The sequence below is a fragment of the Protomyctophum parallelum genome (assembly GCF_964188405.1).
Source record: "Protomyctophum parallelum genome assembly, chromosome: 17".
NCBI lineage: Eukaryota > Metazoa > Chordata > Actinopteri > Myctophiformes > Myctophidae > Protomyctophum > Protomyctophum parallelum.
In genome coordinates, this window is record NC_139719.1 from 9,252,700 (window position 1) to 9,276,124 (window position 23,425).

Here is a 23,425-nt window from a genome sequence, read left to right on the forward strand (position 1 = left end):
ATTCATTTAAGCCTATAGAATCAAGCCATCCATGATCCTGGTGCATCATAACCATAAAACATTTGATTGGAAATCTCTATGGGGGAAAAAATGAATGGGGTCTGGAATGATGGAACCAGAAAATGGCCGCCACTGCTATGCCCTGCGTAGTAATTAACTGTGATTCTGTGTGCAGATGCAGGCTTTTTATAAACTGTGCATTCTTATTGCTTAGTTACTGTACAGCACTGGTTATAGTACAGCATGTTATTAGAGCCACTGCATTGTCATAATGCAATATGTGTGCCAAAGCATCCTGCACACAGTATACAGGAAAATACAAATAAGTAACGCAAGCTACTTTGTTGCATATAAAATAACTCATCTTTTGCAAATGTCTTAACCAATTATTTCCTCATCCAGAAACCTGTGCCCTTTCCTTTTCCGTCAGATCAACATCTATTCAGCCTCAACAACTCGTGTACAATGTAAAAGAAAGGTGTCATTTTGGCAGTTTATTAAAACTGATTTCCTTGAATGCATTTGTTTCATCAGGTGGAGTATAAGAAGGACATGGAGAACACAAAGGGCCACAGCATAAACTTCTGTGAGACGCCTCAGTTCATGAACTCTGCCAAGGTCGCCAAGTTCACGAGCGATGTGAGGAACACACACACACACACACACACACACACACACACACACACACACACGCACACACACACGTCGTGCAACCGTAATTCTTGTCACTTCTGTATTGAATATTCATTTATTTTTCTAGAACAAGTACAAGGAGAAGGCGAAACAGATGAAGACCCACTATGAAGGCTCGGGCCTGGACAAGAAGACCATGCACGCCATGAAAGTTAGGAAGCTTGCAAGTGATGTAAGCCCCACCTCAGAAATAGTGTGATATTAAAGAAATGCAGAATTCAAATTTCAAATTTCAACAACTACCCGTCCAAAAGAAAATATTTAAGGTGTTCTAAATGTTTATTATAGCATTAAGGCTTATAATGCTTATTAGCCACGGACCCTTTTAATAATTACTTTAACCCTTATTTTATACTTCATTCTATGATGGTGTCGTGCAGGAAAAGTAGCCGATCTAGCTCACAGCGCGTCACATTGTGAAACGTTGTGAGCTTGTACAACGGCTACTTTTGCTATCTTGCTATTTCTTTCTTTCTTTTTTAGTTTTTTGCCTATCGTAGACCTGCCCAAAATAGTAACGCCAGGTTGAAAGTAATAAACAAGCCTCAGTGACACCAAGGGTGCGTTCGGAAATGCGCACCGGGAATGTGGTCGGTTTGTTGAGTGTGGTGGGCGGTGACGTCATAGTGTGCCTTATTTACGAACGACCACAGCTGTGAGACGCATTCACACCGCCGACACCGGACAACCCCAGCTTCAGGGTAGGGTCGCTCAGTGCGGGCACTCTGCACACCCGGTGCGCAGCGCACTGGATTTTCGAACGACAACGCACCGAGTGCGCTGAATAAACGAACGACAAGAGTGCACTCAGGGCGCATTTCCGAACACACCCTAAGTGACTGGCAGCATTTTCAGGACAGTGCAGCATTGTCACATTATGTTCCTTGGGTATAAGGAGAGTTGGGCTGTTGATTTATGGTACAAACCAAAACTAAGAACATATCGTCTTATTTAAAATAATTATGGCCCTGAACCTTATGTTACACAAAATATATCCAAAAGTCAGATCTTTTTGTGCACAGCTGCATTCTGGGACCTTACCATTAGCTTTAGAAACGGGTAGATTCATTGGTACTCCTGAGGAGGACAGAGTGTGTCTAGTTAGTGTGTGATTTGAAAGAAATTGAAAATGAAATTATTTTTTTGTTTTACTGCCCATTATATGAAGAATTAAGACATGTATTATTTTGTAAAATGACAACCATCTGTGCTAACTTTTTCTGGTTAGAGGACTATGAAAAACTGGAATTTTGTTTTAGGAAAGGTATTTTTGCTTTAGCAGACTTTTTATGCAAAGCGTGGGAAAAAAGGCAGAATGTTTTGTCTGTGTAAAAAAAAAAAAAAAAAACAACAAAACAAACCTGTTTCTTGTACACAATGCAATATTGAAGCAATGATATGGTGTGTCCTATAAGTCCATGTGGGCCTTGGGTGCATGACACAAAAATAAAGAATCTATCTATCTTATGACAAACGCCTAGTAACATGCTAAAACTCCCATGAAAGCTTAACATGATTGATGCGTGACAACATGTAAACCTACAGTTTTCGAAAGAAAAATACACTTGTATTATTTGAGTGGAAAGATAGGCTCTACTTCCCTTACGTTTAACCGGCGTTGCGTGCGTAAATCAGCTTTGTGTACATGCCATGTGGACACTGATATGGAGTTGTGCTTTTCAGATCTCTTACAAGCAGGGCCACGAGCAGGACAAGATGGAGCACGGTGAATACAGCTACCCAGCAACCATGACCCAAGGCTACAAGTGCCAGAGGAAACTGGACATCCTGAAAGACGTAAGTCTTAACGTTTTGATTTCTTAAAAAAAGAAAACGCCCAGCTGGGATTCGAACCGGGGATTCGCCGTCAGATTCTTAGAGCCCATGTGGCGTCTATATCGGTGTTATTGATAATGCGTCTCTTAAATCATTGATTCTTTCGTTTTGTTGTTGTCACTGCAGAAGAACTACAGACAACACGTTGACCAGGTCAAGTACAACGTAGTCACAGATACCCCTGATATAATCCAGGCCAAGAAGAACGCTGCGCTGGTCAGCAATGTAAGTACACAACAGGCAACACTACGATACAGTGCAAGTACAATACAACCCATTTATTTGAACCAGGATGGTAGCTGATCCACTTCAAACTCAGCGTAGTATCGTGGCGGAAGTGGTTGTCCAGAACCACCCATCTGACTGACGTCACGCTGGGTACTGCACTCCGCCGTGCCCTCAGCGATGCGCACACCAAGGTTGAAGACCATCGTTCATTGCGTCATACATGATGGACAGACATAGTCATGCACACTCACAATGTATTCAGAGATGTGTGTGCCGCTAGTTCACGTATTTAGAGAGCAGGAGACTCATGTGGTTATAATGTGTTTTTTCCCTCAGCTAAATTACAAAGCAGACTATGAGAAGACCAAGCATCAGTACACCTTTCAGGACATGCCCCAGGTCAAGCGATGCAGCGATGTAAGTCTGCATGACCACACACACACACACGCTCGTGTTCCAAGTTTTTATGACTGTTTATATGCTGTAGGGCAGAAACCTTGTGTCTCCATATCTTAAATGAATGCCCTACTTTGTCGTACAAGAGTGTCACACAACGGTAACGAATGTAGCCGATCTACATGCTCACAGCGCTTTGCATCTGTCTGTGTGTTTTGTAAATATCGAACAAAATTATTGAACCTTAATATATTGTGAATTACATTGGATCCATTGGAACACTGCAGGCTCTTTATTCCATCACCAGAAAAAGTAACGGCTTTGGACATACAACAGTGACCCTACTACTGTACCGTACTATACAGCGTATAGTAGTGTTTGAGCGTCACAGGTCTGTGGTGTGGTTCTCTGCAGATCAAGTACAAGGAGGAGTGGGAGAAGACCAAGTCCAGAGCATGCGACATCGGTGTGGACACCCTCACTGTCAAGACAGCCAAGGCCTCTCGAGACCTCGCCAGCGACGTAAGCATCATGTCCTTTACTATAAAGCCCAATACACACCGTCTGTGAAGCGGGTGTAGCACAACAGCCACGCCCACGGATTCCCGGATGGACGCCGCCCTGGAAAATAGAACAGCGGCGTATCGGAACGCCAGGCGAGGTGTGAACGCGCGCCAGCGCCCGTCTGACTCCGCCGTTGTGGGATAGGTTCATTGAAAATAACGGAGACGGCTGTTTTGACGCGCGGCGTTCACAGACGGTATGTGTTGGGCTTTAGGCTGCTTGGGCCACTCGGTTGGCGCAGGGGGCCAATGTTCCTGCAGATCCAGGTCCACAATGGACACTTCACTTCGCTAAACCCCACCTCAAAAGCCATTGTCCAATGCAAAAAAAAAAACATACACATTGTACAATGTGTCTATGTTTCACCCATTTCAATTGAAATGGTTCACTGACGCACCGAAACGGCTTTTTCAGAGCGCATTTGTCTATTGCAGAAAGCAGCACAATAGACAGTGAATCATTGTCATATTTTAAAGCTATCAACATTATTCACCTAGCCTAACTGATTAGGATACTCTTCTCCAGCCTATCTCTAGCTCTCACCTCAGAACCTTAAGGTTCTCTCTCTACACTCTCAGAGTTCAAAACTCACACTCAGAGTGTACACTCCCAATGCAAAACATTTTGCATTGGGATCTATGAAGTAAAGTGTCATAGGATGTCATGTGATTTCTGGTGTGTGTTTCAGATTAAGTACAAAGAGTCGTTCAGGAAGGACAAAGCTGCTGCTGTCTGCGCCAACGTGAGCGACTCCAAGACACTGCACTGTCTCGCACTGCACAAGATGAGCAGCGATGTAAGAATTCACTTCGTTACAACTACATGATTCAATGCATTATTTACAACGATATGATTCAATACATTTTTTTTTTTTTTTTTTTTAAGATATTTTTTTGCGGCTTACGCCTTTTATTGATTTTTTAAGGGACAGATAGTAGGCTGACAGGAAACGGGAGAGAGATGGGGGGATGACATGCGGTAAAGGCCGTGTCGGGTTCGGGAGTCGAACCCGCGGCACACCGCGACTGGATCACCAGTCCGGTGCCCAGACCGTTACGCTACGGCCTGGGCCATTCAATACATTTCTTGTAAATGTTATTTAAAAAAAAAAGCTGATCTACTAGCTCACAAGTGCAGTGGAACAAGTTGTGAGCTTATAGATTGACGTTTTATGTATTTAAAGAACATCTTAAAGAGTTTTTTCAATTTATTAGATTTTCTTTTTTTCTTTAGAAGGTTTTACATTATAATTAAGTAATTCACATTCCACCCTGAACTCAAAACGTTCCCTCAAACTCGGCATAGAAAGTGAGATTTAACATAACAAATAAGTATAAATATAAATATGGTATACATGGATTAAAGTTCTCAGTCGCCAAGACGGATTTCAATGATTTGGATCCCATGGAAGCTAGCATGTCTTCTTTCGAAGCATGTCGCTCACCGAAAACAGCAGATCTATAATAATCTCACAACACTTTGCAGATTGTTCAACATTATGTTTAGTTATTTTAAGATTATTAATTTATTAGTATTTGAACTGATCTTAGGTTTAAAGCCTCAAATGTGTTATTTCTTCAACTGGTTGGCTGTTATGTGGAACAGCAGCAAAAAAGAATGCCTAAACATCATTAATAAACTTTCAGTCATGATTTTATGTTGATTTATTCCATGGGTATAATAAATCAGGGGTCATCGCCATTATGGCTTGTGGTGGACATTTTTTGCCACGGACATACAAAATGAGCGGACCGTAATACGCAAAAAGCTAGCCCTGAATGACCATAACAGGTCTGTAACAAATGGAAGTGTACAAATGGGTCCATTTGGTTCCATTTGTACACTCTTGAGTTATGGGGGTCTTTGCAAATAAAACATTTGAGAACCACTAGGACTAGTTGGACTCCAAATGCGTAGTAAATCAGTGTACATATTCTGAAGAAAATCTGACTGACATTCAGTAACTGGGTTTTATGATAAAAATAAGAACATTATAATGGTGAGTTAAAAAGAGAATCGAACATTTGCCATGGACAAGACCATGTCTTTGCCACGGACACATCTGTCCGTGTACGGACATGTTGATGACCCCTGGTATAAATACTTTCCCTCCCCTCCCCTCCCCTCTCCAGATTGAATACAAGAAGGGTTCCAAGGAGGGCCAGGCCCAGTTCAGCCTGGGTCTGGACATGGTCAACCTGAGCCACGCCAAGAAGGCCCAGGCGCTGGCCAGCGACCTGGACTACCGCAAGAAGCTCCACGACTACACCGTCAATGCCGACGACATCAAAGTCATGCATGCCAAGAAGGCGTACGCCCAGCAGAGCGAGGTGAGAGCGGTGTTCATTTTGACCGTTTTCTTTTTCACTGACAGACACTAAATAAAAACTACCGTAAGCTATAAGTTAGCTATAGGCTAGTGAGACTAAATATATTGACAATTTTGTGTACTTTTTCCACCACTGTTCAACTCACTTTGGTGTGTTCCGTGTTTCAGAACCAGTACCGTTCGGACCTGAACTGGATGAAGGGCGTCGGCTGGGAGGCTGATGGCTGTATGAACATCACGCAGGCCAAGAAGGCTGGAGATATGCTCAGTGATGTCAGTGTGTGTGGGTGTTAGGGCATTCATCAAAAAATCGATTTATCGATTTATCGATAAACGAGTCACGAGTCGACTCGCAGCAGCGCGAGTCGAAAGTTGAGCTTTTTTTTTTTTTTTCTCCCCTTTTTTCATTGCATTCAGAACGCGCCCTTAATTAAAAACCAAATGCAGCTGTGTAGGCTATGTGGCTCTCAGCGCGCGGTGTCCCACTATTGAGACTGGCTGAAGTCTGTTTGAACTGCGCTGTGTCAGAGAAGTAACAGATAGAAGCACGCAAACGTTACCCCCAAACGATATCCCCCTCACCTCCGTGCTGGAAATATAACGTCTGGGTTCCCGAGGCTACATGCATGCTGACGCAATGACTGTCTGTTTCTGGCTAAGCTTTACGCGCAGCGCACATGAACCTCTCCGTCTCCGGTCAGTGCGGGTTGTTGTTTATTTGCATGGCTCAGAAAATGAGTAACAAATGAGAACGTTATCGAGTTGTGGAGGAGGAGGAGGAGGAGAATAATAATGTCATATCTCTCATTGTGTTCTCGGTGCTGCTGCTGCGCTGTGTGCCAATACCACTACTTTACCTGGATAACATCATCTTTTCATTTTGACATGATTCACATGAAATAATAATCCTGTACCGGAACCGCGTGTAGCGTTTGGTTTCATTAATGCTATCGTCACAAAATAGCCTACAGCTGCTGCTGCTAAAGATACAAAGATTGGACATTTTTAAACGACGCAAAACGTAGAATTCCCCTCTTGCGTACCAGTGCCACGTGTCCCGCGGACCGGCACCGGTGTTTGGGAACCTCTGATATAGATGATACATGCACTGTGACTGTGTCATATTGGAGAGGCCACTGAATGCGCAGTGCTATGTTTGACATGCTCCGTATTTGAGCGCGCGGCAGCTCCACCCGCCCCTGTTAAATCCCCCCCCCCGCGCGTCCGCGTCCGCGTCCGCCCCCCCCCCCCCCCCCCCCCCCCCCCCGCCGCCAGAAACGATAATTCGACTTATCGATAAATTACTGTCCGACAAGTCGACTGGGAAAAATCTCAAGTCGTTAATGCCCTAGTGGGTGTGCGTGCAAGCGGTTCACCTCGCATGTGTCTGTTATATCGTACTTTTAGAAGCATTACCTATCTACTTGTGGTACTCTTGTGTGTTATACATTGTTACATACAGTATATTTCATGCATATTTGATACAGATTACATACGCACTTATTATAGCCTAGTTGCCAATTTACTTTTTAAATTTCAGTTTTATGCAGGTTTACTAGTTTTAAGGCTTTAGTTTATATTGTTTTTTTTGTTAATTATTTTTAAATGTAATATGGGGTATTTGTCACAAATGAGAAACTAATTGACAAAATCAAACTATACATTTTTGCTTTAGTTTTGCAAAGACACAATGCCATCTCAGTTATTTATAATTATTTGTAGGGCACAGTTTTTCTTTTTATTTCAGTTACCTTCCACTCGTCATTATTTCATTAGTTTAAGTTAACCATGGCGTGCCCAGCAGGCAGCATGTGTGAACTCGTGCTCATCGTGTGCGTTTGCCTCACAGACGAAGTACCGCCAGAAGGTCGACAGCGTCAAGTTCACCCAGGTGGCTGACGACCTCTCCATCAAACACGCCAAGAAGTGCCAGGAACTGCAGAGCCACGTAAGGACTCGCCTCATTGGCCGTGATCGCTTTCCCGTCTACATCCGATTGGCTGTTGACTGCATGAAACCTTGGGTCCCAATTGTCTGGGTTGAGGACTGCAAGAATAGCTCATCTACAATTTGAAAATTTCATTAAAGGGACACTTCACCCTTTTTGCAAAAAAATATATGTTAATGACGTTTAGAAGCTTTAGAACACTTTCCCGGGGGTCTTTATGTGTGTAATATGTGGTTTTAGATATTTTAGATTGTAGCAGTGAGCCCAGTGTCTCTGATGTCATGGACACTGGTCTCACTTCCTTCCTGGACTACAATTCCCATAATACTACTGGTGCACTGCTCCTCCTTGTGGATAGGGGAGGTCTGTCTTACTGAGACCACATGTAGTCCAGGAAGTAAGTGATCCCAGTGTCCATGACATCAGAGACACTGGGCTCACTGATACAATCTGAAATATCTAAAACCACATATTGCACACATAAAGACCCCCAGGAAAGTGTTCTAAAGCTCCTAAATGTCATTAACATATATTTTTTTTGCAAAAAGGGTGAAGTGTCCCTTTAATATAATGTATTAATGTTATATTAACATATTAGTCTTTTGCCAGTGATGTTGCGATATCCTCCCCGGGCAGTATCTTGCATTCTTACTCCACTTACTTAATGTGTTCCCTTGTATTTCCTTTGTCCTATTATGCAAGCACTGTTGAGGGTGTGTAGGGTTGTAAAGTAGTAGTAACTGTATATTGTAGTTTTGCCATTTTGCATACTGTATATTGTGTATTTCGCCAATTATTGATGGTGTTGCATTGAATCTCCCCCTAGTGGCGAACAAAAAAGACTTCTGGGAACTCGGATTACATTGAATGTGATACAGTATATTCTGCTATATCTACAGTGCGTTTTCTTTGCACTGTCATTTGTATCTGCAGGGCATTCCTTTTGCGACTGGATTTCCCTCAATAAAGGTCTTATCAATGTGGATCAAACGTACAGGGTTAAGTGGTTAACCCGTGGTCGTGGTGTGTGCGCGCGTGTGTGCTTTCAGCTGGCGTACAAGGCGGACACAGAGCAGTCCATGCACCAGTACACCATGTCCAATGAGGAGCCCATGTTCAAACAGGCCAAGGCCAACGCTAACCTGCTCAGCGAGGTAAAGACCAGACTCTTTTTAAATACAAACTCACACCCATGTGATCATTGTACATTATCATACATCAAGGCATTCCGGGCCAATCACAATTTGCGTCCTCACCTTCGTCATCAATGTTTGTGTCGCGTTTGTTTTTCTTTACATACACACTAAAAGCTGGACATTGGAGGGACTCAACAATTTGACCGATAGCCGATACTGACGTTTGTTTATTGTTATTCTTTCATTTTGTGCCAGGGAAACATCTCCATTATAATCATAACTCTGTATCTGCAGCTAGGTAAGCTGCAGATATCGTCATTGCCGGCCCAAAATTGATGCTTCGCATCAATAGATAAATAACAACAATAGATAAATATCGGCTACTGCCATCGGTGAATGGCAAAATATTTGCCCATTATGCAGGTGGCAGTCAACAAGGAAAACATTGGCCCATATCGGTGCATCCCTGGAATAAAGACTGTAATGTGATTGTACGACTGTGTCCGTTGCAGAAAGTGTACAAGAGCAGATGGGAACACGAACAACAGAAAAACAAAGGCTTCGAGCTCACCATGGATTCACTGGCCATCCTCACTGCCAAGGCCAAGAGAGACCTGGCCAGCAATGTATGTCAATCTGATGACACTGTGCTGTTCCTTTTGTACTGTCCCTGTGTCTCTTTTGAAATGGTCCTGTCTTCTTTAAACTGTCACTGGGTCCTTTGAACTGTCCCTGTGTCCTTTGAACTGTCCCTGTGTCCTTTGAACTGTCACTGTGTCCTTTGAACTGTCCCTGTGTCCTTTGAACTGTCTCTGTGTCCTTTGAACTGTCACTGTGTCCTTTGAACTGTCTCTGTGTCCTTTGAACTGTCCCTGTGTCCTTTGAACTGTCCCTGTGTCCTTTGAACTGTCACTGTGTCCTTTGAACTGTCTCTGTGTCCTTTGAACTGTCCCTGTGTCCTTTGAACTGTCACTGTGTCCTTTGAACTGTCTCTGTGTCCTTTGAACTGTCTCTGTGTCCTTTGAACTGTCACTGTGTCCTTTGAACTGTCTCTGTGTCCTTTGAACTGTCACTGTGTCCTTTGAACTGTCTCTGTGTCCTTTGAACTGTCCCTGTGTCCTTTGAACTGTCCCTGTGTCCTTTGAAATGTCCCCGTCTCCTTTGAACTGGGATTTAGAGTCAACACTTTTTTACATTTACCAATTTTTACATTTTTCATTTACTTACATAGTCTTGTGAGTTTTATATGCTATAAACATGGCTGGCAGGCGTGTGTGCGGGTAATGTTTTTTTTGTGGCGTTCGCCTTTATTTTATATTTTTTATAGAGGGACAGGCGGTAGGCTGATGGGGGAGAGGGATGGGGGGTGGCATGCAGTGACAGCCGTCGCGATCGGGAGTCGCGGCACACTGCCAGACTTGGGCTGCCGGCCAAGGTGCCTGGACCCCTGAGCCACGGCCCAGCCCTACTTTGCAGTGCAGTTTTGATGCAGGATGTTTTCATTCTGTCCAGGTGAAATACAAGGAGGAGTATGAGAAAACCAAGGGCAAGATGATCGGTGTGAAGACGTCCACTGGCGACTCCCAGATGGCTCACTCCTCCCTGGCCACCAAGATGCTGAGTGACCGCCACTACAGGAAAGACTATGAGGACAGCAAGTGTAAATACAAGTGAGTAGCAGCCGCTCTTTAGGTGCTATAATTTGTGTGTGTGTGTGCGTGTGTGTGTGATGGGCTAGCGCCCCTCAAAAATCACACCCGTGTGAAGTGAGGGGCGCTCTTATCATTATACATCATCATCATACATCACCTCATGAACAACTGAATTTATTTGATTGTTTAGAAACATAGATACCGACATACCAAAAATACACAATCCCTGATTGGCCGAGCGACACCACCGACATACGCAGCCTAAAACAGTACTTGCGCGCTCTGCTCGTGCAAGTAATAATGCATGTATTCCAAACTCATAGAAGCATTCGGAATAAATTGTTTACATGGTAAATTAAAATGGTATATACCACTCCTCCAAACCCGAAGGAAAGTTTATTCGGGTCAGACTGGAATGGAATATTCTATTCCAATTGAGGTGTTAGATGAGCATTTTTATTCAGAATGAGCAGTCATTTGGAATACAGTACAAGTGGAATATATATTCTATGTAAACAAGGGGTGGGAAACTTTGAATATGGAGAGTATATTTCCACACGCACTCCAGTGGGCCACATTGCATATTACTGTCGTAGCAAAAATAGCTGATCTACAAGCTCTATTTTTCAATTCCATGCGTCGAGAACCTCCCTAGGGAGGCGCCCGAGAGGCATCCTAACCAGATGCCCGAACCACCTCAGCTGGCTCCTTTCCAGGAGAAGGAGCAGCGGTTCTACTCCGAGTCTCTCTCGTGTGACTGAACTTCTCACCCTATCTCTAAGGGAGATGCCAGCCACCCGTCGAAGAAATATTTTTCCAAAATATAACATTTTAATACTACTCATTAAGCTACTAATTCAGACTGAAGTAATTAAAGCGGGTCTTGTTCAATAATACATCAGTATTCTGATATTAACCTGAGGGCCACATTAAGTGAAGGTGGGGGCTGCATGTGGCCCTCAGGCTGCCAGTCGTCCATGTATGATGTAAACGCAGCCATTGTTGTGCTACAGGACGTCCCTGGACATGTTGAACATCAGTCATGCTAAGAAGGCTCAGGACCTGGCCACGGAGACCAACTACAGAACGATGCTGCACGACTACACCACCCTGGCCACTGACATGAGCGTCAGCCAGGCCAAGAAGGCATACAGCCTGCAGAGCGACGTGAGTACATTCATACCAATATCCATTCAGGGTAGAAGAGGGTTAAGCAATTAATCGGGCAGGAATCAGAAGTACCCCAAATTCCCAGCGATCAATTAAGGGCAGCATCATTTTAGGGCCTACCCAATAAAAGCCTTGATGTGGCACACGTTTCTTGGAATATCATGTTTGGTATATCCATTTTTAATTCCAAATCATAGCGTCCAGCGAAACTAAAAACAAACAGGTGGGGAGTGGACCAAACACATTTGCGTGTGACCATCTGGATGGTGATTTAGAAACACAGACGAGTCTTTCCTCCCAGGTGGAAAGTCTGCAGTTATAAAAAATGTGGATCACTGGCTTCCTTTAAAACAGGCCTGAAAATCCACCAAAGGGGGAGGGAGGTAATTATAACTTCTCCCTTAGACAGGTGTTCTACTGTACTACTTATCGTGTTTTATATTTGTGATTTTGATTATATTTTGTATTTATTTTTATTCTTAACAATAGTGTTATTCTTATATATGAATATGAGCCCATCGAGCTTCCTACCTTGATTTACTGTTATCGTATGCTCACATACGGTAGAAATATCAATAATTGTTAATTGTTAATGACCCAAATATTCACTGCTCACTTTGAAACCATTAAGGTTTACTTGAATTAAGTTCCATTAAGGTTGAGTTAGTGACTTAAGTAGCAGACTTCAGTAGACAAATGTATTTACCCATTAAAACCGGGAAAGCATCCGTTTCATTTTATATTTTAGCATTGGATATTCAAATATAGCAGATCTACAAGCTCACAGCGTAAACATTTTTGAAAAAGGCATTTGTAGAATTGGTCTCCCAATCCGATTATGATCATTTGAAATGACGCAATCGACCCACGATTTCCGGTCACGCGATCAGATCGGGACAACCCTACTCTTAATGTATTAACCCACCTGCGTGTGTGTGTTCCCATCTATAGAAACAGTACCGCTCAGATCTGATGTGGATGAAGGGCGTCGGCTGGGAGGCTGCTGGTTCTCTGGATGTCCAGCAGGCCAAGAAAGCAGGAGATGTTCTCAGCGAGGTAACTGCAAGCCTCACTCCGTCCCTGTTGACATCAGCTACTTACAAGGCTCCTGAGGCAGGATGAGGTATTGGAGCTTTACTTTAGGCTCCTGAGGCAGGATGAGGTATTGTAGTGCCCTGTTGACATCAGCTACTTTAGGCTCCTGAGGCAGGATGAGGTATTGTAGTGCCCTGTTGACATCAGCTACTATAGGCTCCTGAGGCAGAATGAGGTATTGTAGTGTCCTGTTGACATCAGCTACTTTAGGCTCCTGAGGCAGGATGAGGTATTGTAGTGTCCTGTTGACATCAGCTACTTTAGGCTCCTGAGGCAGGATGAGGTATTGTAGTGTCCTGTTGACATCAGCTACTTTAGGCTCCTGAGGCAGGATGAAGTATTGTTGTGTCCTGTTGACATCAGCTACTATAGGCTCCTGAGGCAGAATGAGGTATTGTAGTGCCCTGTTGACATCAGCTACTTAAGGCTCCTGAGGCAGGATGAGGTATTGTAGTGCCCTGTTGACATCAGCTACTTTAGGCTCCTGAGGCAGGATGAGGTATTGTAGTGTCCTGTTGACATCAGCTACTTAAGGCTCCTGAGGCAGGATGAGGTATTGTAGTGCCCTGTTGACATCAGCTACTTTAGGCTCCTGAGGCAGAATGAGGTATTGTAGTGTCCTGTTGACACCAGCTACTATAGGCTCCTGAGGCAGGATGAGGTATTGTAGTGTCCTGTTGACATCAGCTACTATAGGCTCCTGAGGCAGAATGAGGTATTGTAGTGTCCTGTTGACATCAGCTACTTAAGGCTCCTGAGGCAGGATGAGGTATTGTAGTGTCCTGTTGACATCAGCTACTATAGGCTCCTGAGGCAGGATGAGGTATTGTAGTTCCCTGTTGACATCAGCTATTGTAGTGCCCTGGACAAGACCAGCTCTTGTCCTCACTCTCTCTACTGACCTGTTAACCACATGAACCCTCACGTCCCTATTCTGGAGGGCCGAACATTCTGAAAAAATAGTCGATCTGCAAGCTCACACAACACGTCAGAGCTTGTAGTTTTCTATTGTCGCTCACGACTCTCACAAGATTTGGTGTAGAGGGGAAAGAAATTGTATAACTAAGTGGTTAACTACCGGTAAATAAGAAGTGGCTGCAAAAAAACTTACCGGTACATTAAAAGCACAGTTCAATACTTCAAATCACATTGATAATGTGTGTTACTTATCCAAGCCTGTGCATAGTATTTTATCTGCATTATTCATAAATGGATCTTTATTTGTGAGTAACATTAAATGCAGATACAGTAGCACTCACACCACACATTTAAATGACATGACACATTAACCAATATTTGAATGCACACATACACACTTAAACATACAGATGCATTATGCCTATGAACTTGTCCTACAAAGGGACATGACTGGGAGCGATAAGGGTGAGATCACGTAACGTGTGTGTGACTGCATGTTCATATCTAAGTTTACAGCTTAGCTCAGAAGGTATTTAAGGAGCTATGTGCTATTCCTATCCTCAACAAAGTATTTTAGGCACGTTGTGGACCGAGTCCTGGCTACTAGAGGCTAACACGAACCAGGCTGCTTATAGCAACTCAAGCTGTTGTATATTGCTCAAGATATGTTGAGTTTATGTGAAGCTTGTCGTCCTTAACCCCTTTTTTCCAACCTCTCTTTTTGAGGTAGCGGCATTGTGCCACCACATATTGGGTCGTAAACCCTCACAAATAAGGTCAACTTTCAGTCCCTCAAGAGCCCCTGTTGTAAACTAAGTGGATTCTAAACATTGGGGTGGCAACTCGCCTCAGCCCTACTCTGGCCGTTTTGGGCCAGTGAGCTTCTCCTGGATGGGTTGAGCCTCATCTGAGCATGCTATTCACCCTCAAGCCCAAACCACACCAAAGGGTCGAGACGGGACAAGACGGTTTTAGAGTTTGTCCGGTGTGTATGTCCTGTTGCGCGTCGACCCCAAGTGATTCAACTGGTTCAATTCAATGGCCCAAACAACACCAATAGGTCACCAATGCAGCAACTCGCAACCGTTTGATTGCGAAGGAGTTGCATGGCGACCCATTGGTGTCGTTTGGGCTTTAGCTGGGACAGGGGTTGACAAGTGCCTGTCTCTGCTGCTGGCCTGCTGCTAAACCAAGGGTGCCCACACTTATTAGACTTCAGAGCTACTTTCAAAATGACCAGCTCAACCAGATCTACCCACCAAAATGTATATATATTATCCATTGCTGAAAATAGTTACATATTAGGCAAACACACTTGGAATGGGTAATGTAGGTAGAAAATGGAATTGGTAGAGTTATTTTTAATAACTTTGTAATACTGACGTTTGTGCGAAACAGTCTTGAAAACAAAGTATTGTATTGTGGGTTTGAGCTTCCCTTTTTAATGTCAATCAATCAAGTGAAGTAACCTTAATTCATGTGGCAGATGCCAAAATGTGTTTTTTATCTATTTAAATTATAATTTTTTAGGGGCATGTCATGTGGTCTACCTGGTCTACTGATCTACTGGTATCTACTTTTGGGCACCCCTGTCCTATATCTATTTTGAAAAACATTATAAAATCATCAAATAGCTGATCTGCACAACATATACATAGATGTAGATTGTCAATTTTCACTATTTCTTGGTTGTTTTTTCAAAATAGTAAAATGGCAAAAACATTTAGGTATAAGGGGTATACACACACACACGCACACACTCACACTTATGTACTTAATTAAATTAAATGTCGTAAGATAAATCACAGTCCAGGCGTTCTGTATGGAAATTATGACTTGTAACATATCCTAGTATACTGTTGTACCAATGATATACTTTATACTGCATCAGCGCAAGCATGTCAGGACCTCCTTTTATTACACACCAACTGTAGATGGGTTTGAAGTCTAATCTACATTATAATATAATGTAGATTAGACTTCAAACCCAATATCAAACTGGAATATTTTAAAGCAACGATATTATCGTTGCTTTAAAATATTCCAGTCTGTCAGTATCTAAAATGTTCTGTCAGTTCTTTATATGAAAAAGGCTAACTTGTTAGTTTTTGACAATAACTAGTCTTTACTCTTTTAACCCATTCTGAACGGGCACCCATTTTGGTGTCAGCATCATGTTATGCTTTAGCTATTGAAAAATAGCAGATCTACAAGCTCATATCGCGCCACCGAGTGGCGCGATACGAGCTTGTAGGTCTGCTATTTTTGAAAAATCGAAGAACGACTGACATTTTTAGAATCTGATCTCAGGTCAGAATGGGTTCATCAGACCAGTGTGTGTCCAGTGGAAAACCTCGTATGAATCTGATCTCAGGTCAGAATGGGTTAAAGAGTAAACTTGAATGAACACAACCGATCATTCAACCAATTGTCTTGAATGATCGGTTGTGTTCATGCCACTCTTGCGCCGTCTACAGTCAGTTGGATGCATGTGCAGCGGGTATTGTAACTTACTTAACCCAATGCTGCCGTTTTGTTTTTTCTAGAGAAAATACAGACAGAATGTGAGCGGTCTGAAGTTCACCAGCGTGGAGAACACTCCTGAGATGGTGCAGGCCAAGCTCAGCAACAAACTGGTCCTTGACGTAAGTTCATTATCAAATCCTTAATGTTCATTTGAGAGGGAATCAATGGGCCCATAGGAATTGATCTTATTTATTTGGATGAATTGTGATGAGCATTTAACATCATTTTGTACTTGCATTGCATTATTTGTTTCCTTACTTTTATGGTATAAATTAATGAAATAGAAAACAGACTCTAGCTAAGTTGCAAACTCTAGAATATATATATATATTCAATGATTTGAATATATATATATATATTCAAATCATTCAATCATATATATATTCAAATCATTCAAATCATCCACTCCCGGGGCCGGGAGTGGATGATTGAGCATTGGGAAATGTTGAGGATTGATGTGAGTATTTGATTGCTACAATTGACAAAAATTCAACCACATAATAGTGAGCTTACAGATTGGATATTTTTGGCGAAGGGATTTAGTGTACAGCGGAAAAGGAAGGGGGGGGCCTCTTATAGACCTCAGGGGATAGAGGAGAGAGGTTAGGTAAATGTGAAAAAGAGGTTGGTTCAGTGGAATACTAGACCCACACTCGGTGAAAAAATCCCCAAAATGTAGCACATCCAAGATGGATTGAATGTGCTACCCTTCGGGGATTCTTTCAATTCCTATTTTTTGATGAGAGAGGTCAGGGCTCGGTGTGAAAGCAAGTTGAACATTCACCAGTGTCGACTCGGCCATAACAGAACGTTTATGGTGGGGTGTGTGTGTGTCCTTGACAGAGGTTGTACAAGGAGAAGGGGCAGTCCATGAAACACAAGTACACCCTGGGCGTTGACCTGCCAGAACACGTCCAGGCCAAGCTCAACGCCATGAACCTGAGCGAGGTGAGGACACACCTGCACACACATTCACATCACTGTTGAGGACACACCTGCACACACATTCACATCACTGTCCCAAACATCAGCAAATAATAAGGGAAAGCTAGCGAAAGTTGTGGCAAATCTGCAAAGAAATTGCTTACCACTAGCTTTATTCAATAATGTGTTCATAAAGGGGTCTACTATCACCTCTCAATTTGTTCCAACACAACTCCCTTGGGAAACTTTGTGACAGCTGCTGCTGAAAGTTGGGGTACCATTAACAGCCTATAAGGCCTCATTTTCTAAATGTCATTATGCTTTAAGTAGCATGTGATGTGTCAAACTAGTGTTGATGATTCTGAATCCATTGCAAGGTAGCACTTCCAGCAGAGAAATGCTCTTCCCTTTCCTGAGTCCGATTTGCTAAGCTTGTACATCTGCTATTTTAGAAAAAAAGGTTCTATGACTGCGTTGCTGTGTGTTTGTAGAGCCGCTACAAGGAGTCCTGGTCAAAGATTCGTGATGGCGGATATAAGCTGCGCCTGGACGCAGTCCAGTTCCAGTCGGCCAAAGCGTCTGCAGAGATCCTCAGTGATGTGAGTCATCTCCTGTCTTACTACGCATCATGAAACTGTATTTAATGTCAGAGTGGGATGAAGGTGTTCTTTGAATGGCTCTATGCACGCAGAATAACTCTTCCTACTTCCGGGCCGCTTCACTACTTCCTACACAGGTGTTACTGATGATACTAATTAACTTAGGCTCTGTTCCATTTCTCAAACGTTATCATTTCAAGGACCCCCATTACTCTGAGAGTGTACAAATGGAACCAAATAGACTAGATTTGGCTATTTGTTTTCGGGGCCATTTGGGGGCCATTTGGAACCCACTCAAGGACACTTTCCAGTGAGCCAACATGCACAATAGTAGCACCCTGACATCAGTAACACCTGTGAAGGAAGTAGGGTAGGGGCTCAAGTTCATTTTTTTCTATTTGATCAACTCACTTATTTTTGTCATCAAAAAAAGACAACAAAAAACAAACAAAATACAAAACACAACTAGCAGTCAAAAAAATCCCCAAATGGACTACACCCCTCCACATTCTGCTGACAATAGTGATAATATCATCTGTAATGTATTACAAATTGTTAATGCAACCATCCTTTAATATACAAATAAAAGTAGTCCCATATGTCATGGAACTTTCCTTTGACATTGTTCCTCCTGGCAATTGAGTATTCGAACGATGCAGTTTCAGTCATAAGTTGGGTCCAGTCTGTGATCTCTGGCGTAGCAGAGCTCTTCCAGTTTCTCAGTATCAGCCTGGCTGCAGTGATAAGGCCTGCAGTCACTAATGCACATTGTGCCTTGGTGACCCCTTGTGGCAACACCGTGCTATCTCCCAAGAGACATAGCCTGGGCATTCCGGTAGTGATAGCCCCAGCCATTCTCCAAGTTTCCTCAGTACCTCTTTCCAGAATGGTAAAACCATAGGACATTCCCAAAAAGCATGTAAAAATGTACCATTTTCCCCCTTACATTTCCAACACTGTTTGTCTTCCACCAAGCCCATCCTAAACAGTTTTCAACTCACTTCCTTGTTTTCCGTCAGTGCTGCAGCTGGGCAGACGCCGGCCAGCGCAACACTTATGGAGTACTTTCATTACCGCTGTTGTGTTTTGGGTCAATTTATTAATTTATGTATTAAGTAGCCATGTAATAAGCAGGATAATGTATGGCTGAGTGGTCATTGTTTATATATAAATATCTTGTTGGTATAAACAATGACCACTCAACCATACATTATCCCTTTACATGGCTTTTCTCAATAGCAACACCTTGCCAACAACAAGCTTTGGTAAATGGTGCTTTTTACTTTTTTATTGTATAGTGCCTTTCTTCAAAGCGCTTTACAATGTGCATTACATTCACCAGTTCTCTCACACACACACACACGCACGCATGCGCGCACACGTGCGCGAGCACACACACACACACACACACACACACACACACACACACACACACACACACACACACACACACACACACACACACACACACACACGTGCATTCTCATGACAGCAGAGCCTTGCAGCCTTGCAAGCCACCAACCTGCTTACCGGAAGTGAGTTCAGTGACTCTTGCTGAAGGACACCTCGACACTAAGCCAATCGAAACGGGGAAACCCTCCCGATTGTTTTTGGACTGCTATGCGATGACTAATACATTTATGTTTTCTCTGTGTAGAAAAAGTACAAAGAGCTGTTTGAGAGGAGCAAAGGGAAGATGATCTGTCTGAAGGGACTGCAGGATGATATGAACATGGCTCACTCCGTCAACGCCAGCAAGCTGCAGAGTGATGTGAGTGGCTTTAACTCAATTCTCTCTCTCTCACTTTATAAAGCGTTTATCTTTATAAAGCGTGTGATAGGAGAAGGGTGCCTTATAGATTAACCTACTGTATTAGAGTAACTGTAGGGTTTTTTTTAACCATATTCCATGTGCAGGTCTATATTCTGGAATGTTTGTTTTAGTTTTTTGGTGTCTGATAATCCCATGTGTGATGGTTCAACGGAAATAAAATATTCATTCATTAATTCTCACTCACTCAACCAGGGGTCTTCAACAGGGGGTCAGTGACCCCTAGGGGGTCCTCAAAGTTGCTACAGCGGGTCTGCCAAGTCTTTGTCCGATAGAATATATTCTTTCACATTAACCACTTGAACTTGAGGAAAACCGTATACAAAAATAGCAGATCTACAAGCTCACAACGCCGCGCAGCACGAGGCGCTGTGAGCTTATAGATCTTGTATTGTTGGTGTTGAGGGACAAAAGAGCAGACCAAGTTTACCATTGACTGTGGTTAAATGAATCTGCTGTGACAGTGCTGTCAAACAGATGGAGCTATCTATGTCAAACTTTAATCTGCAATATGTAATGGAGGTCCCTGCTTCATCTCCCTCTCATCTAAGGGGCCCCTTGGCCTGAAAAAACGTCAAAGACCCCTGCTCTAAACTCGCTCTCGTGTCTCTCCTTCCCAGATCAAATACAAGAAGCAATCCGCCATGGACATGGCCCACCACCATCTGCCCATGGACATGCTGGAGGTGACCCAAGCCAAGAAGGCCCAGGCCCTGGTGAGCGAGCAGGACTACAGGCTCACCCTGCACCATTACACGTCCCTACCCGATGACATGAAGGTGCTGGCCGCCAAGAAGGCCTACGCACTGCAGAGCGAGGTGAGGCCATTAAGGGATGAAAGTCCGTGGTGGACGACGTTTCTTTTAATTTAGCAAAAATGTTGCAGTACCTGTATTCAACATTATACTTGGATTGTAACGCCTGCTCCATTGTTAATGTGTTTTTTTTGTTTGTTTGTTTAAAAGTATGGTAAGTATTATTTTCTGGTTAAAACAGCTCTATAGTGTGATAGTAATCATTGCTGTAATATAGAGTGTTTGTTTAGTAACGGGGCTCGCCCCGTCACTCCAGCTCTTTAATAAACAGAAAATACATTTGCAGGTGGATTGCCAATTTTAGCCTATAACACAAGTTTCCTAGGGAGCTTTCCCTACTGGGGAAAAGGGGGGTTGTGAAGTATGGGCATCACTTCCCGTTGTCAGTCATTCAATTAATTTGAAGGATCTACACGACCTGAAAAGGTCAAATTAGTCTGCCTACTACTCTACAAGATTTCCCTCCACACGGCTGATTCAAATTAATGATCAATGTCTATTATCAAATTAAGTCACTTATCAAGCACCATTTGTAGATTCAGGTGTCAAAGCAGCCAGTAAAAATTAAACACAGGACAGGAGCACAGATTCTGAGTTGCAGGAAACAAACAGCAGAGGGCGCCCTATCTTCTTCCTTTTTTTCCCCTGATGGGTTCCCAGATTGGTCCACTCACTGATAGAGGAAGTGTCAAGACTAACAGCCATTGCTCATTCATTTGAATCAGCTGTGTGTAGGTACTAGCCAAGAGGAGAATTAGCAAGAGATGCCAACTTTGCTTTACTTCCTGTATCTGCGTGCCGTGAGGTGGGCGGTAACATTATTAGGGTAGAATGTTGGAGTCCATTCATTTCCAATGGGAGAGTGAACGTGAACACAGCTTCTGAACCATTCCTTAACTCCATGGTCACTGAACTAAATACTGGACCCAATCATCACAAGGCACACAATATTTACAAGATATTCATAGTAAAGTGGCTTCTTTTAGCGAGACAAACTCTTGCGAGATTTATTGTAACGTGTAATGAATGGACATATTTAAAACGATTAGAAACGATCCTTATGTGCCCAAATTAGAGCTGGCATACTTGGTCTGCATATTGAGACAGGCATGTAGGCACGGTTGAGGAGGATAGATTATGTAGTCTGTGTGGTCTAAAGGAAATTGAAACAACAACTCTATTAGGGAGAGACTTTTTAATAAGACCTAAATGGTGCATTACCGCCACCTACTAGACTGAGTTTGGAAACAGTGTTGTTGTCAGGGGGGGGGGGACCATTTGTAGGCTTTGTGTACCATTTTGAGTCTAGTGGCTCCGATGAAGTTGGCCCATCTTCATACTGTACATAAACCATCTTTGGTACTAGTAGGCAGACTAATGTGAGCCCTTTTTATTTCTGTCAGGTTGTGTTCCCACATAATTACTTGCGCAAGCAGTACATGCTTGCTTTTATGGAACGTCACTGCCTTTACGAGGCTACGAGCGCCGACTTTGAAGAGTGGAATTCTCAATAACACATCCCGATCCCGACTGACTTTGTTATTCATGTCTATATTTTGAACATGCCACAGGCTTACTAATATGTTCTACCTACCACGGAGCTCCGACGGTGTGTTTTACCGCTAATTTGGCTGAATAGTTGGGAAAATAACCCAGCTAAATGGAGGAGTGACATATCCTGACATTTTCAACTATACCTAGTGAATTCTCCAGATGAGTATTAATAATTATTAGTCTTGCAAGATGCTGTTTAGATCATTTTCAACAAATACATAGCAAAATACAACACATATATGTGGGTATTGAAAACCTCAAGGGATGCAACCGTGACGTATATATCGTGCAACCACTTTTACTTGAGATTTACAATGCTAGCACTTTTCACAAACTGATGGAGTATCAGTATATTATAGTACATTGTGGGATGTATATTGAGATGGCAGGTATGTGACATTGAAAAGGACAAATCAAACATATGGGACACTTTATTGGAACACAAAAAAAATCGCTACAGCTTCAGTAATGAACCAGTGGGATTAGGGTATTTTATGACGCCTCTCATAGGGATTGCATTGGCAGCTGCAGTACACCGTTGAGACGGACCAGAAGTGGGACGCTGTCTCATTTGGGGGCGTAAAGTTTGTAGTCCCCGTGTGTCTCTCTCTATACATCACATTCTGTGCTCAGCCAATCAAATAATCACTATGGAGAACACACAGACAGACAAGGCCCCAGCCTTGGAGCTGGCGCCACTACAAAAAGTCTGCTCATTTATTTGTGTCATCACTTCTGTCTGGAAAAAAAAAGTATCTAGACCTGAAAATATAATATATTACTAAAGAGTTGGATTTTGATACTGAACAAGCACTCTATAGCAATAGAGCAATACTAGCAATACTAATCAAATATATAATTTTAACAAAAACATATTCACTTCACCGTTAACTTCACTTCCAATCTCCCCCCCCCCCCCATTTTCTCTTTAATGTGTTAACTTTAGATAACACAGCATGCAGACAGAGAAGCCAGAGAGAGAGAGTTTTATCTACATAGATGAACTGGAATTTAATCTAGGTAAAACTAGTGCTCCTTCTCTGGCTTCTCTGTCTACATACTGTGTTATCTAAAGTCAAATATATTGGTTCCAGTCGAGGGACTTCAGTAGGCAGTTGGTGGCGTCTAGAGTGCTTTGTCTTTAGTCCCCCTCTGCTCGCTGGCCGAGCACTCCTCTCCCTGTTCCTCTACACTGCCGTCGCTCACCACAG

General features: G+C 43.0%; 1 protein-coding gene across 2 annotated transcripts in view; it reads left to right on the forward strand.

The window, feature by feature from the left end:
• The window catches only part of nrap (nebulin-related anchoring protein), a 64,180-nt gene that overhangs the window by 24,345 nt on the left and 16,410 nt on the right, over positions 1-23,425 (forward strand). For both annotated transcript variants that reach the window (XM_083788177.1, XM_083788178.1), the window contains 20 exons: positions 535-639; positions 761-865; positions 2,377-2,490; positions 2,656-2,754; positions 3,094-3,174; positions 3,568-3,675; positions 4,406-4,513; positions 5,850-6,047; positions 6,215-6,319; positions 7,896-7,994; positions 9,044-9,148; positions 9,643-9,756; positions 10,643-10,800; positions 11,796-11,949; positions 12,904-13,008; positions 16,512-16,610; positions 17,335-17,439; positions 17,907-18,014; positions 19,672-19,785; positions 20,466-20,663. In XM_083788177.1, coding sequence (XP_083644303.1) covers positions 535-639; positions 761-865; positions 2,377-2,490; positions 2,656-2,754; positions 3,094-3,174; positions 3,568-3,675; positions 4,406-4,513; positions 5,850-6,047; positions 6,215-6,319; positions 7,896-7,994; positions 9,044-9,148; positions 9,643-9,756; positions 10,643-10,800; positions 11,796-11,949; positions 12,904-13,008; positions 16,512-16,610; positions 17,335-17,439; positions 17,907-18,014; positions 19,672-19,785; positions 20,466-20,663 — 2,382 coding nt within the window. The remainder of the gene's footprint in view (positions 1-534; positions 640-760; positions 866-2,376; positions 2,491-2,655; positions 2,755-3,093; positions 3,175-3,567; positions 3,676-4,405; positions 4,514-5,849; positions 6,048-6,214; positions 6,320-7,895; positions 7,995-9,043; positions 9,149-9,642; positions 9,757-10,642; positions 10,801-11,795; positions 11,950-12,903; positions 13,009-16,511; positions 16,611-17,334; positions 17,440-17,906; positions 18,015-19,671; positions 19,786-20,465; positions 20,664-23,425) is intronic.